The sequence below is a fragment of the Typopeltis vanoorti genome, chromosome 26 (genome assembly GCF_054136105.1).
Source record: "Typopeltis vanoorti isolate ZY-2024b chromosome 26, IOZ_Tvanoo_1.0, whole genome shotgun sequence".
Taxonomy (NCBI): domain Eukaryota; kingdom Metazoa; phylum Arthropoda; class Arachnida; order Uropygi; family Thelyphonidae; genus Typopeltis; species Typopeltis vanoorti.
In genome coordinates, this window is record NC_143574.1 from 12,959,974 (window position 1) to 12,981,632 (window position 21,659).

Consider the following 21,659-nt stretch of genomic DNA (forward strand, 5'->3'; position numbering starts at 1 on the left):
CAGCCACTGTAAGACTCTTATACCACCATACTTCAGCATTTCTGGTCGAATATCATCTACTCCTGCTGCCTTTCCACATTTCAAGCCTTTGATGGCTTTTTCTACTTCAAGTATGGATATGTATTCCTGACTGCATGCCTGGTCAGTGTTTTTTATCACTGTGCTGTCATTACTGCTTGTTTCATTTAGCAGTTTTTCAAAGTAATTACTCCATACTTCAAGGATATCTTTTTCTCCTGTTTTCATTTCACCTTTATCATCTCTAATTCCTTTTACAGCACTCTTTCCTCCATTCCTAAGCTTCTTCAACAACCTCCAGAATATTTTGCCACCTTCTTGATATTTATTTTCTATATTCTTGCCAAAGTCCTCCCATGACTTTTGTTTAGCTAGTTTTACACACTGTTTAGCTTTCTTACATTTGTCTCTGTATTCTGTAAGAGTAAAAGCTGACTTATTTGCCAGGAACTTTTGATATGCTTTCTTCTTTTCCTTCACTGCCTCTTTAACTTCCTGTGTCCACCACGGAGTTCTGATTTTTTTATCCTTGCACACAACCTCACCACATGCCTCTCTGGCAGAATCAATCAATGTTTCCTTCAGAGTTTGCCACTGAATCTCCAAGGTTTGATTCCTGTTCTCAAACTCTTTCATTTTCTTTTCAATAATATTTCTGTATTTTAGTCTACAGTTCACATCTGAGAGCTGCTCAACTTTTATTCGCTTTAAAACTTTCTTACATGTTATTCTTTTCAATATGAAATTCAATTTTATCCTGCTCAAGACTAAATAGTGATCACTTCCAATTTCAAATCCTCTGTACACTCTGGTGTCCTGCACCAGGGAGAAAACATCACTATCAACAATAACATAGTCAATGAGACTTTTCTTATTCCTTGCCTCTTCTCTCCATGTGAATTTGTGCACATTTTTATGTTGGAACATGGTGTTAGTAATAACCAGTCCATGTCCTGAGCAGAAATCCAACAGATATTTGCCATTATTATTAGCTTTGCTCCTTTCTCCAAATTTTCCCAAAATATTTTTGTATGTCTCGCAATCATTTCTTACTCTACTATTTAGAACCCCAACAAGGACCAACTTTTCCTTTTTCATTGTGTCAGTTGCTTTTTCTAAAGCGTCAAAAAATTCCTCCACTTCTACCTTAGTAGAACCTTCTGTGGGACCATAGGCACAAATAAGTCTCATTGTCCAGTTCCCCATTCTCATATTTGCCCACATTACTCTACTCGAGACTGACTGCCATTCAAGAAGATTAGCCTCATATTTTGTGTTGAATACTATGACTACTCCTTCTTTTCCTTGATTGTCATTGCCTGAATATAACATTTTGTATTTATTGCTCAGAAAGATCTCACCAGTTTTGGTCTTTTTTGTTTCAGTCACCCCTATTATGTCGATCTGGTACTTATCTAATTCCTCAGCTAGCTCCATTTCTTTGTCATTCAGGCTTCTTACGTTGATAGTACCGATCTTTAACTCTGGTGATGTTGAGTTGGGGTTTGTTTTCAGATTTGTTCCAGTAGCTGACTTTTCGCTGTTTGCCCTGGTTCCCTGGCGAAAACAACGGGGGCCTTGTTTAACCGGGCGACGCCCCAGCCGGCATGAAATTTTGTCATGTTGTACCATCATTTTTTATTTTGGTTTAACCAATAAGAATACAATTTGGTCGGCTAAATCCCAAATTGCCAGCCCATCCTCGTTCGTTCAGTATCAAAGTAGATACCCAACAGGGTGCACCACGAGAAGGTGAGGATTGGACATTAGGTCAGAAGCCCTGGTCGGTTCTCCGCATTCCTTTAAAGGCTATGTGGAGGTCTCCTCTCAGTTATACAGCTTTGACTCTTAAGCACCCCTGTACACTGTTTCATTGAAGTATAAATATTCTTACCTCGGGCAGTTTTATTACAAGACACACAAATCATAAATTCATCTAGAGAAAAACAGTTTCCTTTACTACTTTATAAACACTGTATCAAAGTAGAACTTCATTAAAGCCACTTTACAGTTTTGTATTCCTCTAATTACATCACCTGTTCCAATAAATCAATATCACATCCTTGAGAAAGAACGCCAAACTTATCATTTAGCATTTCTTTGAACGTTGAAATAAAGTGTTTACTTAATCTCCTTTTATTTGCTATTCACTTGTTGATAGTTTCACCAATCTAGTCAAAGGATTTGCCTTGTTATGATTCTCTTTTCAGAATATGCTATTAATATATATTCTGACTGTCAAGTTTACTTAAAAACTTCCTAAAACAAAATTCCCTGATCTGTGTTCTTAAACTTCCATTTTCTCTCTGCTTGTTTTCCCCAGATACTGAACGCGCTCTCTCTCTGTCAGCTATCAATCGCCCATTAATCTCCTTGGCGAGCATGCACACTCCATGTAAATGGTAAGCAAGAAGGTACGTATAATGGCTGATACATCTCTGTTAGCATAAACAGAATGTCTTCATAAACCACAATAAATATCTCAATACTTAACAATTTTATATTACAATAAAGAAGATTAAAAATTATTACAAACCATCTGAATCTAGTAAGTACATCAATTTCAAATGACATTTCATTTTGACAATAATAATATCAATAATGTGGGCGCATCACAAGTGCGATATACGTGTTATGAAACCAAAACTAATAATATACTAACATAGAGAAATAATTGTAAAAAGATTCGTAATTATAAATTATGATTATTTTTTACAGTATGTCACATTTTGCTAACTACTGTAAACATTAATTTCAGTAATAAGGAATAAATATGATATTTTATACTTGAATAAATAAAATTTGTTAATCTTCTAATGCAAAAGCTTGTCAGAGAGCCAAATTTCTGCATTTTGATGCAGATTTTCTTACTGCACAAATGCCATGGTTACCTTTCATTTAACCATCTACCAGCATGATGTGGTATATAATTGTTTCAGAAGGTAATTGTTTACATATATTAAAACATGGATACAAAGCATAAGATGGTTGATGTATTTCATCCATATGGATGGGTAGTTAATATGAAATAGAGCAGTTTAGCAATTTATACATTATGGTTACATTGTATATTTTAAGTAGTATATTGTTAGAGCAACTATCAGTTGGCACTGCATAGCCTCTTAGATGGATGCAAAAAGTTGCTTCACAGTGTTTCTTTAAGAACGTAGATCCAGGAAAAATAAAACTGTAGAAAAAATTTTTGTTGACCAGAGAAAATTGCTGTGCAATCTTGCAATGGATAACTGCTTACTAATAGATCTCCATGCATGTCACTAATGAAGTTTTGGCAGTGTAAAAAAAAAAAAAAAAAAAAAAAAAAAAAAAATCAAGTAGAGTAAATGTTTCTCAAGCATATTTCCACTCAGATATTCTTTCAAATAGCAGAATATCTGAGTGGAATGCATTCCACGTTGCAAGATGGAATGCTCGACACAAGTTGGACTTATTATTGGCCACTTAATGGACCCCCCCCCCCCCCCCACCCCCCCCCCCCCCCACCCCCCCCCCCCCCCACCCCCCCCCCCCCCCACCCCCCCCCCCCCCCACCCCCCCCCCCCCCCACCCCCCCCCCCCCCCACCCCCCCCCCCCCCCACCCCCCCCCCCCCCCACCCCCCCCCCCCCCCACCCCCCCCCCCCCCCACCCCCCCCCCCCCCCACCCCCCCCCCCCCCCACCCCCCCCCCCCCCCACCCCCCCCCCCCCCCACCCCCCCCCCCCCCCACCCCCCCCCCCCCCCACCCCCCCCCCCCCCCACCCCCCCCCCCCCCCACCCCCCCCCCCCCCCACCCCCCCCCCCCCCCACCCCCCCCCCCCCCCACCCCCCCCCCCCCCCACCCCCCCCCCCCCCCACCCCCCCCCCCCCCCACCCCCCCCCCCCCCCACCCCCCCCCCCCCCCACCCCCCCCCCCCCCCACCCCCCCCCCCCCCCACCCCCCCCCCCCCCCACCCCCCCCCCCCCCCACCCCATCAATGGCTTTTCTGAAAAAAGTACTCAACATCTTCTCAATTCTTATAATCCTCCACAAAACAACAAAGTTTCAATACGTCGAGTGTGCCAATTCCTTATATCTCCGGTATTTCAGAACCTCTCGCAAGAATTTTAAAGAAATATGATTTTAACAGCTACTTATTCACCTATTAACAAATTGTCTTCTCATTTTCCTTCTCCTAAAGACAAACGCTCAACTTTATCTCTTCCTGGAGTTTATCAAATTCCGTGCAACTGTGATCTATCCTATTTTGGACAGACTGGATTTTCTCTTGAAAAAAGAATCCAAGAACATCAATCCTCTATTCCTCATAACAAACCTGAAAAGTCTGGATTGGCTCAGCATGGGATTGAAACTGACCACAACATCCTTTGGTCCAGGACTTGCCTCTTACATAGATCCCGTTATAGGTTTGAACGTTTGTTCAAGGAAAGTGTGGAGGCCTTGTTCTATCATCCCAACCTGAATCGTAATGACTGTATATCTATATCAAAAATCTGGGAAAGTCTAATCAAGATTTCTCATTATTTTATTTTATTTTTTTAATCATGTCTCTACTTGAAAATATTCCGTTTCATACTTAGTGATATAACATCACGCAACTTGTTCTATTTTAAATGATCTATTGTTAATACTCTAGCTTGTATTTTTTATAACTGTTCTTGTAATACCACTGAGGATGGTCTGCTATTTCCAGACCGAAATATCTGGTTAATTAAATATCTTTCTTGTATTTACATGCATTTATCATTCAGTCTTATGTCACAAGTATCCTTAAAACAGCAAATATAATTCATCCATCAATTAGTATAAATTTGGGGAAAAAATTACAATCATCATCATCATCAAATTCCTGCCATGTACCCTCAAGGGTGTAAAGTACAATATAAGCTATATTAGAGGATAAAATCATCAAAGTTAATAAAAATTAATTACTTAATTTTTTATTTAATGTCTAAACATTTGATTGAGATACTTTTTTACAAAAAAATTAAGTAAAGATGTTTGAATCATGCTCGACTTTTTGATCTTGTCAGAGTGATAGAAGACACTCCATCTCGATCATTAAAATCTTGTGATCACTTTATCAAGATTTCGGTGGACTTCGAAGCTTCATTCCATATCAGGATCAGCATCAAACAAAATTTCCTTAGCATACTCAATGTGATTGAAAACTAGCTCAAGTTCTTTTGCAGTTAACTTCTTAGTAGTTACTTTCTCTTCTTGTTTGCACTCCTTATCTCCTTCATATGCACTCTGTTCTAGTTGAAGAGGATCATTCTCATTTAACTGTTCTGAATGGGAATGGAGCAAGTTTCTCACATCTTTATTATCCAGTTCATTCAATTTCAAATCCAAGTTCTTTTTCAATAATGTTAGATCTTGGATTTTGCGTACGATAAACTAACATAGGCTTGAGTTTAAAGTCGCCTTCCGCATTGCCTCCTAATAAAAGCATAAGGCCATCTTTAGATACTTTGTATCCTGGTTGAGATACTTCAGTTTTAGCTAGGAAAGTTTTTGTTGGTATACACTTTCAAAAGAGACCAATTTCGTCGACATTGAATATTTTCTGATCGTCATAATCACCCTCCTGTATTATCCTTTGCAAGTCTTCAGGAAACTTGGCTGCAGAATCTTTATCAGCACTAGCAGATTCCTTAGTTATTCTTATGTTATGCAGTCCAGTTCGATTTTTAAAACAGTCAAACCATCCTCTACTCGCATTAAAGCTTTCATATTCCTCTTGAAATTTGGTTTCTTTCGGTGATGTAAAAATATTGAGAGCTTTTGCCTGAATATTCCCTGTTCTAAGAGGTATTCTTTTTTGGTTGTAATCCTTAATCCAGAGTGATAGAAGACACTCCATCCCGATCATTAAAATCTTCTATTAAAGGCTTCTATTTTGGATGATCTGCATGCTTAAAGAAGCAGTAGCAACTTTTTCTTGTTCGTTGTGTTCTTTGCTCTTATTTAATATAGTCCCAACTGTAGACTCGCTGTATCCCAGGTCTCACACAATCATTGTATTACTAGCACTACTTTCATGTCTCTTAATGACGTCCAGCTTTTCTGCTCGCTGCAGATTGTCGACAAAAAAAAAATTTCACATTATGTAAAATTTTGCATAACGTAAAAAAATTGCATTAACTGATTAATCACTCGCTTAAAGAGGAAAATAGTATCAATTCACTCAGTTGCTCTAACTGATTATCATGCATATCAAGACCAGATCTCTCTTCTTGGACTGACTTTTACTCTGAGTCTTTCCTGGCATAATCATATCACTTTGTAGCATATATATACTTCAAATTATTCAAGTTAAACTTGTTCAAGACATTACTTCCCTTCTGTCCAGTTGCTTACTCTTTACAAATATCAAATTCATCTAACCTTGAAATACTACTCTCACATTTGGGATGGTGACCTAAGATTTTTCTAAAAATTCTTAACACAGTCCAGAAGATAGTGGTTCAGTTGATTGATAACCCTCTCTTATGGACTCACTTCAGCCACTATCGTCTCTTCTATGTGTATTTTTCATGGTCACTATTCGGTAGAACTAGCACCATTCCCCCCACACCCCACCATTTCTGCTGAACCTACAGGAACACAAACAGCTGCTGCCCAACGTCCTTTTACAGTTGAACTCATCTTACCTGTTACTCCCATTTATATATCCTTTCCCATGAGGTATTTTCCAAGGACTACAACCTCCAGCTTTACAAGAAAAATAAGAGATTACTCTGATCTTGACCTCAGCTTACACATGGTATTCACTTGCTATAGGTCTCTATTAAACAAGTGGCGATTTTTATTAGCTGAGCTACTACAGCAAGCTGTTGGCAGATGCATTATCTTGGTATCCATGAATTGATAATTTCATTGAAAATGTAGAAATGTCTAATATAAAAACCACTTTTCTGAATAATAAAAGAATAGAAAAAAAAAGTGAAGCAGATACTAGTCACCTTGGTCATTTTGCATCCTCAAATTAACCAAAGTGATTTAAAATTATACAAAATTGTTTCAGATGACAGCAGATGAATTCATTCTATAGAAGACCTGTTTCATTCAATGAAACCAGCAATTTATTGGATGAAATGAAACCAGCAAGATTGACCAGGGCTGAAGCAATCCTGGACTATCAAGGAATTCAGTCCAGAACTGAATTATTGTACTAATGAATATGTTACTATAGTGATATTGCATTATTTGTTGAAGATGGGCTGTGAAATGACTTTTACTATGATGATACAAAGGTATCATTCTTGATATAAAAAAAACTCGTGATGAAGTTACTTCACAGGCAGACTTTGTTCTCTTATGCTAAGTGAAAATGTTGATAAAAAAGAGCCAGATGTGATTATTATAAAGCATAACTACTTATTCTTCTTAACCGGGGTGCTATCCCACTTGAGTGAATCACTGATATTAGGAAATGCATGTTTTACTATTTCTGTCATCTGAATACTTATCACAGTTGGAAAAAGTAAGCCAATTAGAATAGCATGCTTTAAAATATTCAAGAAAGATAAATTTTCTGGTAGGAAATTTAGAAGGGAAAATTATTTTGAGTGACCTGTGTAGCCTTGTTAAATGGATTTGCTTCAGAGTGCTAAACTTCCTGCAGAAAGAACATAGCTACTGATTAGAGGAACTTTTTGATAGGCCTTTCTTCAACCATTTCCCAGCTAATCAATCTTTAGCACAGGCAAGTAGGTTTTTTCCCTCCTAGAACATAGGTTTTTAAACCTGAATGCAAAAAAAAATCGACCGTAGAATTCATACTGTTTCATATATACATGCTAGGATTTAGGACCACAAGATGGCAACAGTTGTTTTCTTCAACCTCTCTTCCGAAAGCCTTGGTTCATTGATAATTCTGAGTTCACTAAGAGTGGAATGGTGGAAGTGGAAAGGACTCACTGCCTACTGATATTCAGAAAATTAGTTTATTATTGTAATGGCACCTCCATGGATTCCAAAGACTCATTGAGGGAGACCCAACCTAAGTATACAATCTATCATACCACTCCTTGAACCCATTAACCTCCCTACCAGCCGAGGTGGATGAAATAGTGAGACCAAATTGCACTTCTTATCCATGTTATTCAATAGGTGTTACAGAATCATATCCAGATTTAGCTGACATCTATAGATGTCATGGCCAGTTGATGGGGGGGGGGTAAGAGACAAAGTACTCAAAACTGACTGGCAACCCATTCCATGTATATTCTCACAATATCTCAGCTATTTGCCGTAAAACGAAAATCCTGACAGCCTCTCTTTGGCCTGAATCCAGCTTGTCCTGCACCAACTTCTCTTACACAATCCTTCTCAGCCGTTTCTCAAGTATACTAGCATAAATCTTACCAGGAACACTCGGTATGGAAATACTTCTCTGCAATTCTCGCATTCAGTTTCATTTCTCTTTTTATATTCTTTACACAACTCCCCAAGTAAAAAATCTAGTCCTCACACCCCTATAACCACACCTTTATTCAACTTCCAGGGATGACCTCTTGTTCTGGCCCCTCTAGCCAAGTGCTGAACATTTCCCCTGCATAAATCCTATAAATCCCTTTTAAGTAACTTAAATGTTTCTATCATATCTCCTCTTTTTCTCCTATCAACCAACTTCTGTAATCCATACACCCTCAACCTATCGTCATAGGGAATATTCCACAGAGTACTCACCTTAGTTGCTTGCCTCTGAATCTTCTCCACCACTTCCTCATCTCTCTCCAAGAATCCCAGGAGACCAGACCTGAGCACAATAATCCAAATGTACACGTATCGAGGCCTTATAAAGTGGAACAATAACTTCCTTATCTCTACTTGTTAGTGTGTAGTAGCCCAGTAATCTTATGAGCTACTTTAGTAACCTTAACAATATGTCTTCTAAACTTTAACTTTCTGTCTACTACTAAACCTAAATCTCTAGCTTCATCTATTTCCTGGAATACAGTTCCATCAGTGTGATACACAGCTTGTAATCTATTTATCACAAAATGCATACATTTACATTTCATCACATTAAACTGAAATCCATTATCTTTTGCCCATACTGATAGGCTATTTAAATCATCTTACAAACTATCCACATAACCTTTCATTCATTCATTTCGTATGGTGATTCAACAGCTGTGAGCCCCCTTTTATGGATAGGTACGGCACCACCTCAATCTCCCCTATTTTTATCCGGGCTCGGGACCTGCATAGCTGACAGTTCAGACCTACGACTGGAGGGATTGTCTTAAGTATTCATGACTGTATCCGTGTGTGTTCACGGGGGCCAGTTTGCCTGCTTGTGGGATGAAAAACCTCAGATAAACTTGAGGAAAAAACCCTGCTTCACGCTCAAGACCTGGCTGTGGTTGAGGAAGATCCTACAGCTCCTCATGTCATTGATGGGAATCAAACCTAGGACACTCCTTCCCCAGGCATATGGTTGCGAAGTGCATAGCCACTAAGCTAACCGTGCAGACCACATAACCTTGATTAACTATTACTCTGCCTAATCAATAAAAAATGAAATATTTCCTTTTAGGTTATTTCCTATATCACTTATGTGCAAATTAAACAGTAGTGGTCCCAGCACTAAACCTTTTGGTACACCACTAGTCACGTATTTCTGCCTTGTTTCTGCCCCTCCATATACACCTTTTTGATGTCTGTCCAGCAGTCACACTCTTATCTGCATAATCATCCCCATTTGTACTACGACGGTGGTCTGAAAAGTTCTCGGCCTCGACCATAGATGGCAATACTATCGGCAAGATATTTTTTTCTAGGTTGGTACATCTGTCATGAGCATCAAGTAATTTGTTTTATGCAGCTGTCTGAAGCAAATATGTTGTCTGTATCCCTTGAAATGGATAAAAATTGAGTATTGTGCAGTTATAAAATTCTTTGTAAAAGAAGGTTTAACGGCAAAAGAAATTCATTCGAAGTTCATAAAAGTTTATGGGCACACTTCTATTTCGTTTTTGACAATTAAGAAATGGGCTACTGAGTTTAAACGTGGCCATACTAGCCTTGAAGATGATCCATGTGACGGATGTTCAAAAAGCATAACAACATCAGAAATCATGGTTGAAGTGCACGATATGGTATTGGATGACTGGCGAGTTAAAGTGCCTGAAATTGCTGAGGCTATAGACATTTCAAAAGAACGTGTAGAATATATTTTACATGAAGAATTGCAAATGAAAAAGTTTTGCGCAAGATGGGTATCACGCTTGCTCACCACAGATCAAAAACACACATGCATGAAAATCTCTGAACAGTGCCCGGAGCGTTTTAACAAGAATAAAACTGTGTCAATTTATTACTATGGATGAGACATGGATTCACCATTACACACCAGAATTCACACAGTAGTCAAAATAGTGGACAGAAGCCAGTTGTTCAGTGCCAAAGAAGACAAAGTTGGTTCCATCAGCAGGAAAGGTCATGACATCAGTGTTTTGGGATGCTAAAGGCATTTTGTTTATTAATTACCTTGAAAAGGGTAAAACGATAACTGCGGAATATTATTCTGATCTTTTAACCAGACTAGACGAAGAAATTCGTGAGAAAAGATCCGGTTTGCAGAAGGAAAAATCATCTTTCATCAGGACAATGCACCTATCCACAAAGGTGTTTTGGCAATGGGAAAATTAAGGAATCTGCACTATGAATTGTTGGAACATCCATCCTATTCCCCAGATTTGGCTCCTTCTTTCCCAAAACTAAAACTCTTCCTCGGTGATCAGTTTTTTTTTTTTTCGAATCAAGAGGTGATTGCAGCTGTAGAGGGTATTTTGGAGATCTTACTGAGAACCACTACAGGGATAGGATAATGGCACTGGAGCATTGCTGGAATAAATGTATTAGTCTTAAGGGAGATTATGTTGAAAAATAAAAATAATTCTGAAAATATAAATTTGTTTTTTCATTGTTAGGCCGAGAGCTTTTCAGATTGGTCAAAAAGAGAATTCAAGAATGGGTGGATAAGAATAGGGTAACAGCTGAGCTGGATAAAGAAAATTGCTACACAATGATTCTGATGGATTTTGCAAAGGCATTTGACAGAATACCATAGAACTATCTTTTTGACCCATTTTTCAGTACTTTTATCCTAATGCCTGAGATACTGATTTGTGTATAAATTGCTATTGCAGCCTTAGAACCTCCCTTATGAGAGGGAATTGTTTGCCGTCTTTCCATTCCCTTGGAACTTTACCACAGCTTGTTTTGCTTTGGTCATGCCATGAGCTTGTCCAAAAATGGTAAAGATCTGTTTGTTTCTAATTCAGAACTAAATTTGATTTGAGGAATGAAAGCTGCTTAGATAAATGATGAATTCCTGTAGTTTTTTTTTTTTTTTTTTCACTTTGTTAGAACTTTTCTATGACTGTGGAAATACTTTTATTGGGATTATATTGATCAAGTGCATATAATAACTAAGTTATAGCAACTAGTTTCACCAACTTAGTCTGTTGGCATCTTCAGGGTACATAACTGATGTACCCTGAAGTTGTTAACTTAGTTGTTATTATATGCACTTGATCAATATAATCCCAATAAAAGTATTTCCAGAGCTTTTTGGTCAAGAAAATTAAATGTTTTTTAACATTTTCTATGACTATATCTGATCCAAAGTACTTTATTAATAAAGAGATAGCTTTTCACTACATCATCAAATTTCTGACATGTACCCTCAAGCGGTGTACAGGATATTATGAGAGTACTACATGAAAAATTTACATCATTTCTAAATTCCTATCAACGATTTTCTTCCAAATCAATCTGTTATCCTTCAAAACTCCAACATTATTAGATCTTATATTTCTTTCTTCCAAGGCATTTTTTACTGTATCAATCCATCTATATCTTGGTCTTTTTCCTGCATCCTGACAGAGAAGATTTGTTTTGCTAATCTTTCCTCTTCCATTCTGTTTAAGTGACCATACCACCTGAGATTATCTCTGCTAACAATGTTAAGTTCTTTCCTAATATCCTCATTTTTAATATGGTATTGCCATTGATGCCATCTGTTCATGCCCATAATCTTTCTCAGGACTCTCATTTCTGTGGTCTCTAGTAATTTGGTCACGTGTTTTATTTCTAACCCAGCTGTCAGATCCACAAGTTAAAATTGATTTGAACACTGTTTTAAAAAAAGCTAATTTAGTGTTTTGACTAATTTCTCTCTTCCATATAAATTTATTCACTTGACTATCTACCATACCAGCTTTGTTGATTCTGTTATCTATTTCCATATTCAGTTTACCATCTTCACTAAAAATCTTGCCAAATTAGCTGAAATGTTTTACTTGATTTATAAGTTATCCATTCACGATGCAGTTGATATTTTCAATGTTTGTGCCTATTTTCATTGCATCTCTTTATTGCTGATTTTCACACCAAATTTATTACAACAGTTATTCATTTTAGTTAGGGAATCTTGCAGACTTTTGCTGAATTTATTTAAAAGTATAACATCATCTGCTTAAAGTAAAGAGTTGAGATTAACATCTCCAATTTTGATATCGGGCTTAATACTGCTTTTCTTCCATTATCCATTGTCCATTATCCTCTCTGTTATTATGGATCACATTATCAATAACAGAGAGGATAATGGACATTCTTGTCTGTCACTAGATTTAACATCAAACAATCTTCCTGTACTTTCTTCAATTCTGAGTGCTGACTTACAACTCAAATAAAGACAAAGTATTGCTTGATATAATGTCCCATTGACACCATATAATTGTATCATTTTGAATAGCTTTTCTCTTGGCACTTCTTCGTATGCCTTTTTCAGGTCTACAAAACTTAAATACAGATCTCTGTTATATTCTCACAATTTCTCAGCTATTTCTCATAAAATGAAAATCTAATCCTGACAGCCTTATTTGACCTGAATCCAGCTTGTTCTTCACCAACTTCTCTTATACAATCCTTCTTAACCGTTTCTCAAGTTTACTTGCATAAATCTTACCACGGACACTCAGTAGGGAAATACCTCTGTAATTCTCACATTCAGTTTTATTTCCCTTTTTATATATGGGTACTATGATAGCTCTACTCCAATCATCTGGAATTCCTCCCTCTGTGTAAGCCTTCTAAACAATGCAATGCAGCCACTGTAAGAGTATCATCTACTCCCACTGCCTTTCCACATTTCAGGCTTTTGATGACTTTTCTACTTCAAGTATAGACATGTATTCCTGATTGTATGCCTGTTGAGTGTTTTTTAGTACTGTGCTGTCACTGATTGTTTCATTTAGCAGTTCTTTTGAAGCAATTGCTCTATAGATCAAGGATATCTTTTTCTCCAGTTTTCATATCACCTTTATCATCTCTTATTCCTTTTACAGCACTCTTTCCTCCATTTCTGAGTTTTTTCAACAGCTTCCAAATATTTTGCTACCTGATATTTATTTTTTATGTTCAATATAATTATTCTGCCAAAGTCTTCCCATGACTTTTGTTTAGCTAGTTTTGCACAGTTAACTTTCTTACGTTTGTCTCTGTATTCTCTAAGAGCATAAGCTGACTTATTTTCTAGGAACTTTCGATCTGCTTTCTTCTTTTCCTTCACTGCCTCTTTAACTTCCAGTGTCCACCATGGAGTTCTGATTTTTCTATCCTTGCTCAAAACCTCACCACATGCCTCGCTGACTGAATCAATCAATGTTTTCTTCAGGGCTTGTCATTGAATCTCCAAAGTTTGGTTTCTGTTCTTAAACTGTTTAATTTTTTCTTGAATAATGTTTGTATATTCTTGCACAGGTTTCTGTGGTTAAGAAGTTCAATATAATTATTCTGGTTTTGTGTATTTTAGTCTACGGTTCACATCTGAGAGATGCTCAACTTTTATTCACTTTAAAACTTTCTTACATGTTCTTCTTTTGAAATTCGGTTTTATCCTGCTCAAGACTAAATGGTGATCACTTCCAATTTCAAATCCTCCTTACACTTCATACACCAGTGAGAAAACATCCCTTGAACAATAACATACTCAATGAGACTTCTTATTCCTTGACTATTCTTTCCATGTGAATTTATGCACATTTTTTATGTATAATAATAATAAGTTATTATTATTATTATTCTGAGAGTTGTTTGGTTAGAAATAATTCAGTTGAAAAAGACTAAAGTCAATAGGTAGAACAGTTTTTGAGAAAAATGAAGGGAATAAACAGATGACATAAATTGCAGCAACATATTAAGCATGAAGATATTAGGAAGGGAGGAACTTGATATTATTAGCATTCAGGAATATGAAGACTTAATCTACCTAAAAAAAAACTCATTCATGTTGTAGGTTTAATGGAATATTATCAGCACTGAGAAAGGATTAAAACTAATTTTAATGCTTCCAATAACAGAGATATCGTCAGGGATTACAAATAACCTTCTGTAACAACACATACAAATACAATATAATGATAATTAAAACAAGTGAGTGAAACTAAAGTCCTATCTAGGTGTCCTCATGACCCAGACACATTAAACTCCTTCCTCAGTCATCTCAATAGCCTACATCCAAGAATCCAGTTTACAATGGAAAAGGAAAATAATAATAGTTTACCCTTCCTAGACACCTTAGTAACATGTCTTCCTAATGGTAACCTTTCTTTCTCTGTATATAGAAAACCTACTCATACAGGCAGATACTCACAAACTTTCCCACCACCATCCCTCTCAACAATATGGCATTTTAAAACTCTAACCAGTAGAGCTCGCAATCTTTGTTCCAGCGAAACCGCCCTTTCAACCAAACTGAAACACATACACAACACCTTCCTTTCCAATGGCTACAGTGATTACGGAATTAAAAAAATAATAAATTCCTTTCCCATTCCCTGACCATCTCTTCAAAAGGACTTCAGAAATGCCATCACCTTACCTTACATCCATGGTACATCAGAAAAAATAGCCAGGTCATTAAAAAAGTACAACCTCCATACAGCGTTTAAGCCCCACCATAAACTTACTACCCTTATCCGTTCCACCAAAGATCAGCTCCATCCTCTCTTAGTACCTGGAGTATATTGAGTACCTTGTTCCTGTAAACTGGCTTACTTTGGACAGACAGGCAGATAGATCAGCAACCATCCGGTTAGAAGAACACAAGTCATACATCTGCAATCACGATTATGGTCAATCTGGCATTGCAGACCATGAAAAAAAACCCACCATGATCCACCATAGTAAATTGAAAAAAGAAAGACTGTTTTTTGAATCAGCATCTGCACTTAGGAATCAACCTAATTTAAACAAATACAGTTGCATAAAACTTCCCAAAATTTGGGAAATATTAATTATCAGAGATCCCTCTTTACATCCTAGGCCACCTGCAAATGCCCATAGAGGACACACCTCCTAGATAGGACTTTAGTTTCATTCACTTGTTTTACTCGTTTTACAACACACACAAATACACATTGTATTTGTGTGTGTTGTTATAAAAAGTTATTTGTAATCCCTGAAGATGTCTCTCTGACTGAAACGAAATATTGGAAGCATTAAAATTTGTTTTAATCCTTTCTCAGTGCTTTCAACATGAATTCTTCACAACACTTAAGCCTCAACACATGGGGCCTAAAAAACTTTCCAACTTTTCCTTTTTCATCATGTCAGTTGCTTTCTCTGAAACATCAAAAAATTCTTCCATTTCTACCTTAGTAGAACCTTCTGTGGGACCATAGGCACAAATAAGTCTCAATGTCCAATCCCCATTCTGCTATTTGCCCACATCACTCTACTTGATATTGTCTGCCATTCAAGAAGATTAGCTACATATTTAGTGTTGTGGCTAATCTTCTTGAATACTATAGCTACTCCTTTTTCCTGACATTTTGTATTTATTGCAGAAAGATCTTTCCAGTTTTTGTCTTTTTTGTTTCAGTCACCCCTATTATGTCAATCTGTACTTATCCAATTCTCAGCCAGCTCCATTTCTTTGCCATTCAGGCCATTCTTATTATGTTCATAGTGATCTTGAACTCTGGTGATGTCGAGTTGGAATGTGTTTCAGGAATTGTTCCAGTAGCTGACTTTTTGCTGTTCACCCTGGTTCCCTGGCGAAAACAATGGGGCCTTGTTTATCTGGGTGACGTCCCAGCTTGCATGAAATTCTGTCATGTTGTACCGTCATTTGACATTGTGGTTTAAGCCAATAAGAATACAATTTTTAAGAGAATGTGAGGATTGGACATTAGATCAGAAGCCCTGGTCAGTTCACCACATTCCTTTAAAGGCTTGTGGAGGTGTCCTCTCAGTTATACAGCTTTGACCCTTAAGTACAGATACAAGTAGTGAAAAGAGGTAAATATATGACCTTTGCATTAATTCAACCTCGATAACTTCTCCTGGGCTGATTCTCACTGATTATATCTCAATAAAGGTCAAAACCGGTCTGGGTAGTGGTCTTTCCCATAATGCATAGCATTCTACATGTCTGAAAGGATGATTGCTTTGCTGAGGTAATTGATGTGAAGTCATTAGCCTATATGCACAAGTAATCTAGTTGGGAAGATACTTTATGCTCAAACTTTGTATACTTACACTTGGATAAAGGATTATAGAAGAATAAAATTTCTGGCATGTTTAATTTATAGTTTCATGAAACTAGTTGAGTACTAAATAAATATCTTGACGTATAGGAATGTATGTGCAATTCATGCATTTTATTGTTGAATATATTGTTATGTTATATTGTTGATTTCTGTTCTGTTCAATTTATAAATCATACTGAAGATGCCCTTGATACTAGGGCAAAAATTTTATACTAATAAAAAAAAGATATATGTAAGTTAAATCTGTCATGCTATTTATTAACTAAATAGAACAAATTAATAGTAAAAATATGTTTATGTGATTTACATACCTGGATTATTAGATCACATCATGTAATTATTTGGGTTTATATTAAATTACAATTGTTGCTCTAACATGGTAATAGTCGTCATAATTTTACCATATTGAATGCTGATCACCATGTAGTAATGAAAGAAAATGTTACTGATGCGTACTAAATTTTCAACAGCCTTTATGGATTGAAAGTTTGTTATAAAAAAAAATAAAAAATTCTGGTAGTAATTCCATCCTTCAGGATAACTTGCAGTGCTGCCTGGCACAGATCATTCTAGAATGGTTTCAGCAGCATATAAGTAACTTTATCGTTCTTTATTGACCTGTTTACTCACTATTGAACATCTGTGAGATGACGAGATGTTATTGACATACATCTGCTGCAGTCCATGCAGACCAGATTACTGTTCTTTTCTTAGCCAAGTGGATAGTGTCCTTGCTCTCCACCTTCAGGCCCTGGGTTTAAATCCCACAGCCTTAAGGTAGAAAGTGATATTGATGCTTATGAATTTTCATTACCTATTTTGAGATTACGATTCTGCTTAGAAGCCTGAAATGGTTTGAAAAGTACAAAATTTGGTTTCTAGAGTCATTATCCTCTACATACTACTAGTTGTGAAGTACATCATGCACAAAATTTGTTTGCTTACAGTTGATAAAGGTTTTCTAGATTATTTGACTCTGTACTACTGTGTGATTGTAAAAAAAAAAAAAAGCATATACAATGGTATATTTGAATTTTTCAAAGGCCTTTGATAGATTGTTACATGACAAGCTGGTAACTAAATTGAAACAAATGGGATTGGATAAGAGACTATTGTGGATGGGTAATTGGTTGTCAGCAAGTTGTGTGTAAGGGTGCGGTATCTTAAAAGGGGAAAGTCACTAATGGAGTGTCACAGGGGTCTGTCTGTCTTGGGACAGTTATTGTTTAACTTGTATGTTACTCATATTGGGACAGGCTGAACTAGAGATATTCAGTTGTTTGCTGATGATGGGAAGAATAGGAGCAGAGCAGATGTTGCTACTTTGCAGGAGGATCTCAGTAGTCTCTGTAAGAGTGGGCAAGTGATCAGAGTCATCAGCAGTGGCGGCTGGTGAAATTTTAAGTGGGTCTGCTCCTATACAAAATAAAAAAAAATCATTTTTTTCCTAATTAGTAACCAATTTATTAATAAATAAATCTGTAGCTTTATTTATTAATAAATTGGTTACTGATTAGGGAAAAAATAATGCTTTTTTTTTATTTGGTGTAGGCAGCACTCCCACTTAAAATTTCACTAGCTGCCACTGGTCATCAGTTATAATGTTGTGAAGTTCAAGATCTTGAAATTTGGTAGGGGCAAGGTTGGGATACAGAGTATACAATTAACAGAGAAATTTTTAAGGAGGCAGAAGAGATGAGAGATCTGGGAGTGAGTGATGGTGGACAGAGACGAAGTGTAGGAGTTGCATAGCTAAAATTGTAAGGACATCACAATGGATTATCACAGTGATGAGGAGAACCTTGACATATATAAGTAAAGAAAGTATAGTTTATATGGGTCCTTAATCAGGCTGTATATGGACTACTGTTCACAGATTTGGTCTTATGATTTTCAAGGGGATGAGGATATATTAGAGAGGGTCCAGAGAATGTTCACAAAGTTCATTTCAGATTTATGGAATTTGGGATATGAGAACAGATTTGGGGGAATTCAGCTTGTAGAACCTTGTGAATAGAAGGAGAGAGAGGATATGATTGAGACATGAGTTGGTGAGGGAGTTGTTACCAGATAAATATGAAGGAGATTTTTCATATAGTAGAGGGAGATAAGGGTAGAACAAGAGGCCACCCCTGGAAGCTGTATAAGGAAGATGTGAGCAAGGGAGTGAAGAGGGTGGTTAGTAAGTGAAATGCATTTCCTGAAGATGTTGTGAGTACAAAAACTGTGAATGGGTTTAAGACATGGTTGGATGATGTGTTGGATGATCATGAAAGTGTGGATCTCCCGATGAATCCTTTGATTCTATGAAGGTCTGATGTTATTAATAATAATAATAAACTGGCCACTAAGTGTGTTTAACTTAACTTTTTTAATGTATGTAAACATTTTGAGTATTAAATGTGAGCAGTTTCATTTTTCTCCTTGTATTTTTACTCTGATTTTCTTCTTGTATTTTAAAACAGTTTATAGCTCCTAAAATGGATAGGGTATTGCTATTGAGTTCCAAGTTGGCTTCTTTTATTGGGATTAATCTTCCTCATCGCCCACTTCTTTCTGTTGTAATGCGGTTTATTGCAGATCTTGGTCTACCTGGTAAGGTTTTTTTTTCTATTAATTTTAAATGTAATCAACATAAAAATTTAGAGAAACCGTAAGCATATTAATGTCACATGCGATTCCAGGATGGAGGAGAAAAAGAAGCAATATTATTTAAATTTGATTTATGTAACTAATTTTACTCATTGAGAAGTAATGATTTTATTCATTTTATTATTATTTTTTTTATTTTTAAATCACCCCCCCACACACACAAGAAGGCCTAAAATCTATAACATGATGTTGTAGTCATTGTGGGAAAGACTTCCAAAGAGCAAAGATGTAGGAAATGAAGGCAGATGATGAGAAATTGGTTTCATGAGTTTGGAGCTGAATTGTATATGGGTGTTGACTGGCAGTTGCTCATATTTGTATATCAGTACAGGAAAGTGGAGGATGCTAGAAGCCAGTTCAGAGAGCAGTGTCCATGGAAATCTCTATGAGAGAGTGATTGGAGGATCTTTGAGGGAGAGATCATCAATCAATTAAGTGAATCGATTGCTTCTATATACAGTCAAGCATTCCAAGGGAAGTTTTAGGTACATTAACCTGAAATATGGGAACAGGAGAGAAGTACTGTTTGGAATGGAAAAGAATTCCAAGGTTTTTGGAGACTGAAGAAGCTATCGACCTGATATGTTTATACTAGGATAGATTAGATGTGAGAGTTAACCAAAGAAGAGAAAACAGTCCTAGTTGTCAAGGAATATTGTCAAAAGTGAGGGAGAGAGTGGGCATGGTCTTTTTTCTTAGAAATGAAACAGGATTACATTTTGGTGGCATTAAAATTCACCAGGTTATCCTCACCCCACTTGAGAATGGCAAGAAGATCTGTCTATGTGATATTGATTAAAGAAGAGCTTATAGTGCAAGTTACTCAAACACTGCATCATCTTTTGAAAATGAAAAAGAGCAGTGAGAGTACTGTCATAAACAAAGCTAGGAATAGGATTAGATGAGAGAGAGAGAGATCATTGATATATATATATATATATATATATAGGTGACAGCACTGAGCCCTGGGGTAGTACACCGGCATTAATTAATTTACTGAGCTAGTGTAAAGCTGGCCCCATATATTGATAGTATGCTCATCCAACATTATGTAATAGGGAATTGAATGCATTAGTAAACTATCTCTTCCTAGAACTGTCAGAAACTCATTGTCCTGCTAGATTGTTACCTACAATAATATCGTAGATGTACCAAGAATGATGTGATAAATGGAAAACATTTTCATTTAGAGAATATAGTCAGAAGCAGCTAATTGATGTGAGATAGGTGAAGCTTAACAGGCTCATGAAGTTCAATAGACATGTTACAGTTGGATCAAATATCATATGGTACTGGAACTATGGGGGAGTGTATTTGAATTCATCTGTATTAGTCACTCTAAAAGGAGTATAATAGCAGACAACCATTGAAGGTGTATGTCTTGTCCTGTTTGTCATTATATACTAGACTAGTATACCTGAGTAGTTCATGAACTTTTAAATTAATATCACAGATTTCATCATCATCATCAAATTCCTGACATATACCCTCAAGGGGTGTACAGGATATGATAGTACTACATGAAAAATTTACATCATTACTAACTTCCTATCTACAATTTTTCTCCAAATCAGTCTGTTACTTGTCAAGACTCCAACATTATCAGATCTTATATTTCTATCGTCTAAGGCACTTTGTACCGTATTAATCCACCTATATCTTGGTCTTCCTCTGGGTCATTTTCCTGCCATCCTGGCAGAGAACACTTGTTTTGCTAATCTTTCCTAGCCTATTCTGTTTAAGTGACCATACCACCTGAGATTAGCTCTGCTAACGCATTCCTGGATGCTGACAATGTCAAGTTCTTTCCTAATATCCTCATTTTTAATATGATATTGCCATTGATGCCATCTGTTCACGCCTCTAACCTTTCTCAGGACTCTCATATCTGCGGTTTCTAGTCTTTGGTGAAGTGTTTTACTTCTGACCCAGCTCACAGACCCATAAGTTAAAACTGGTTTGAACACTGTCTTGTATACAGCTAATTTAGTGTTCCGACTAATTTCTCTCTTATTCCATATGAATTTATTCAATTGACTGTACCATACCAGCTTTGTTGATTCTGCTGTCTATTTCCATATTTAATTTACCATCTTCACTAAACATTGTGCCTAAGTAGCTGAAATGTTTTACTTGTTCCACAGGTTCTCCATTCACAACACAGTTGACATTTTCATCAATTCTACCCATTTTCATTATCTTTGTCTTGTTATTGCTGACTTTCATACAATTTCTATTACAACAGTTATTCAATTTAGTCAGGGAATCTTGCAAACTTGTAGTGGATTTATTTAGAAGGATAACATAGTCTGCATAAAGCAATGAGCTGACATTAACATCTCCAATTCTGATATCAGGTTTAATACCACTTTCCTTCATAATGTGATCCATATAGATAATGAATAACAGAGAGGATAAT

At 36.7% G+C, this 21,659-nt stretch overlaps 1 protein-coding gene across 3 annotated transcripts in view; it reads left to right on the forward strand.

Annotated features, from left to right (window-relative positions):
• The window catches only part of LOC150092337 (TATA box-binding protein-associated factor RNA polymerase I subunit B-like), a 161,448-nt gene that overhangs the window by 72,965 nt on the left and 66,824 nt on the right, over window positions 1-21,659 (forward strand). For 2 of the 3 annotated variants that reach the window (XM_090414965.1, XM_090414966.1), the window contains exon 9: window positions 19,054-19,183. The exons of the other annotated variant lie outside the window; for it this stretch is intronic. In XM_090414965.1, the coding sequence (XP_090271091.1) occupies window positions 19,054-19,183 (130 nt within the window). The remainder of the gene's footprint in view (window positions 1-19,053; window positions 19,184-21,659) is intronic. 3 annotated transcript variants of the gene reach the window in all.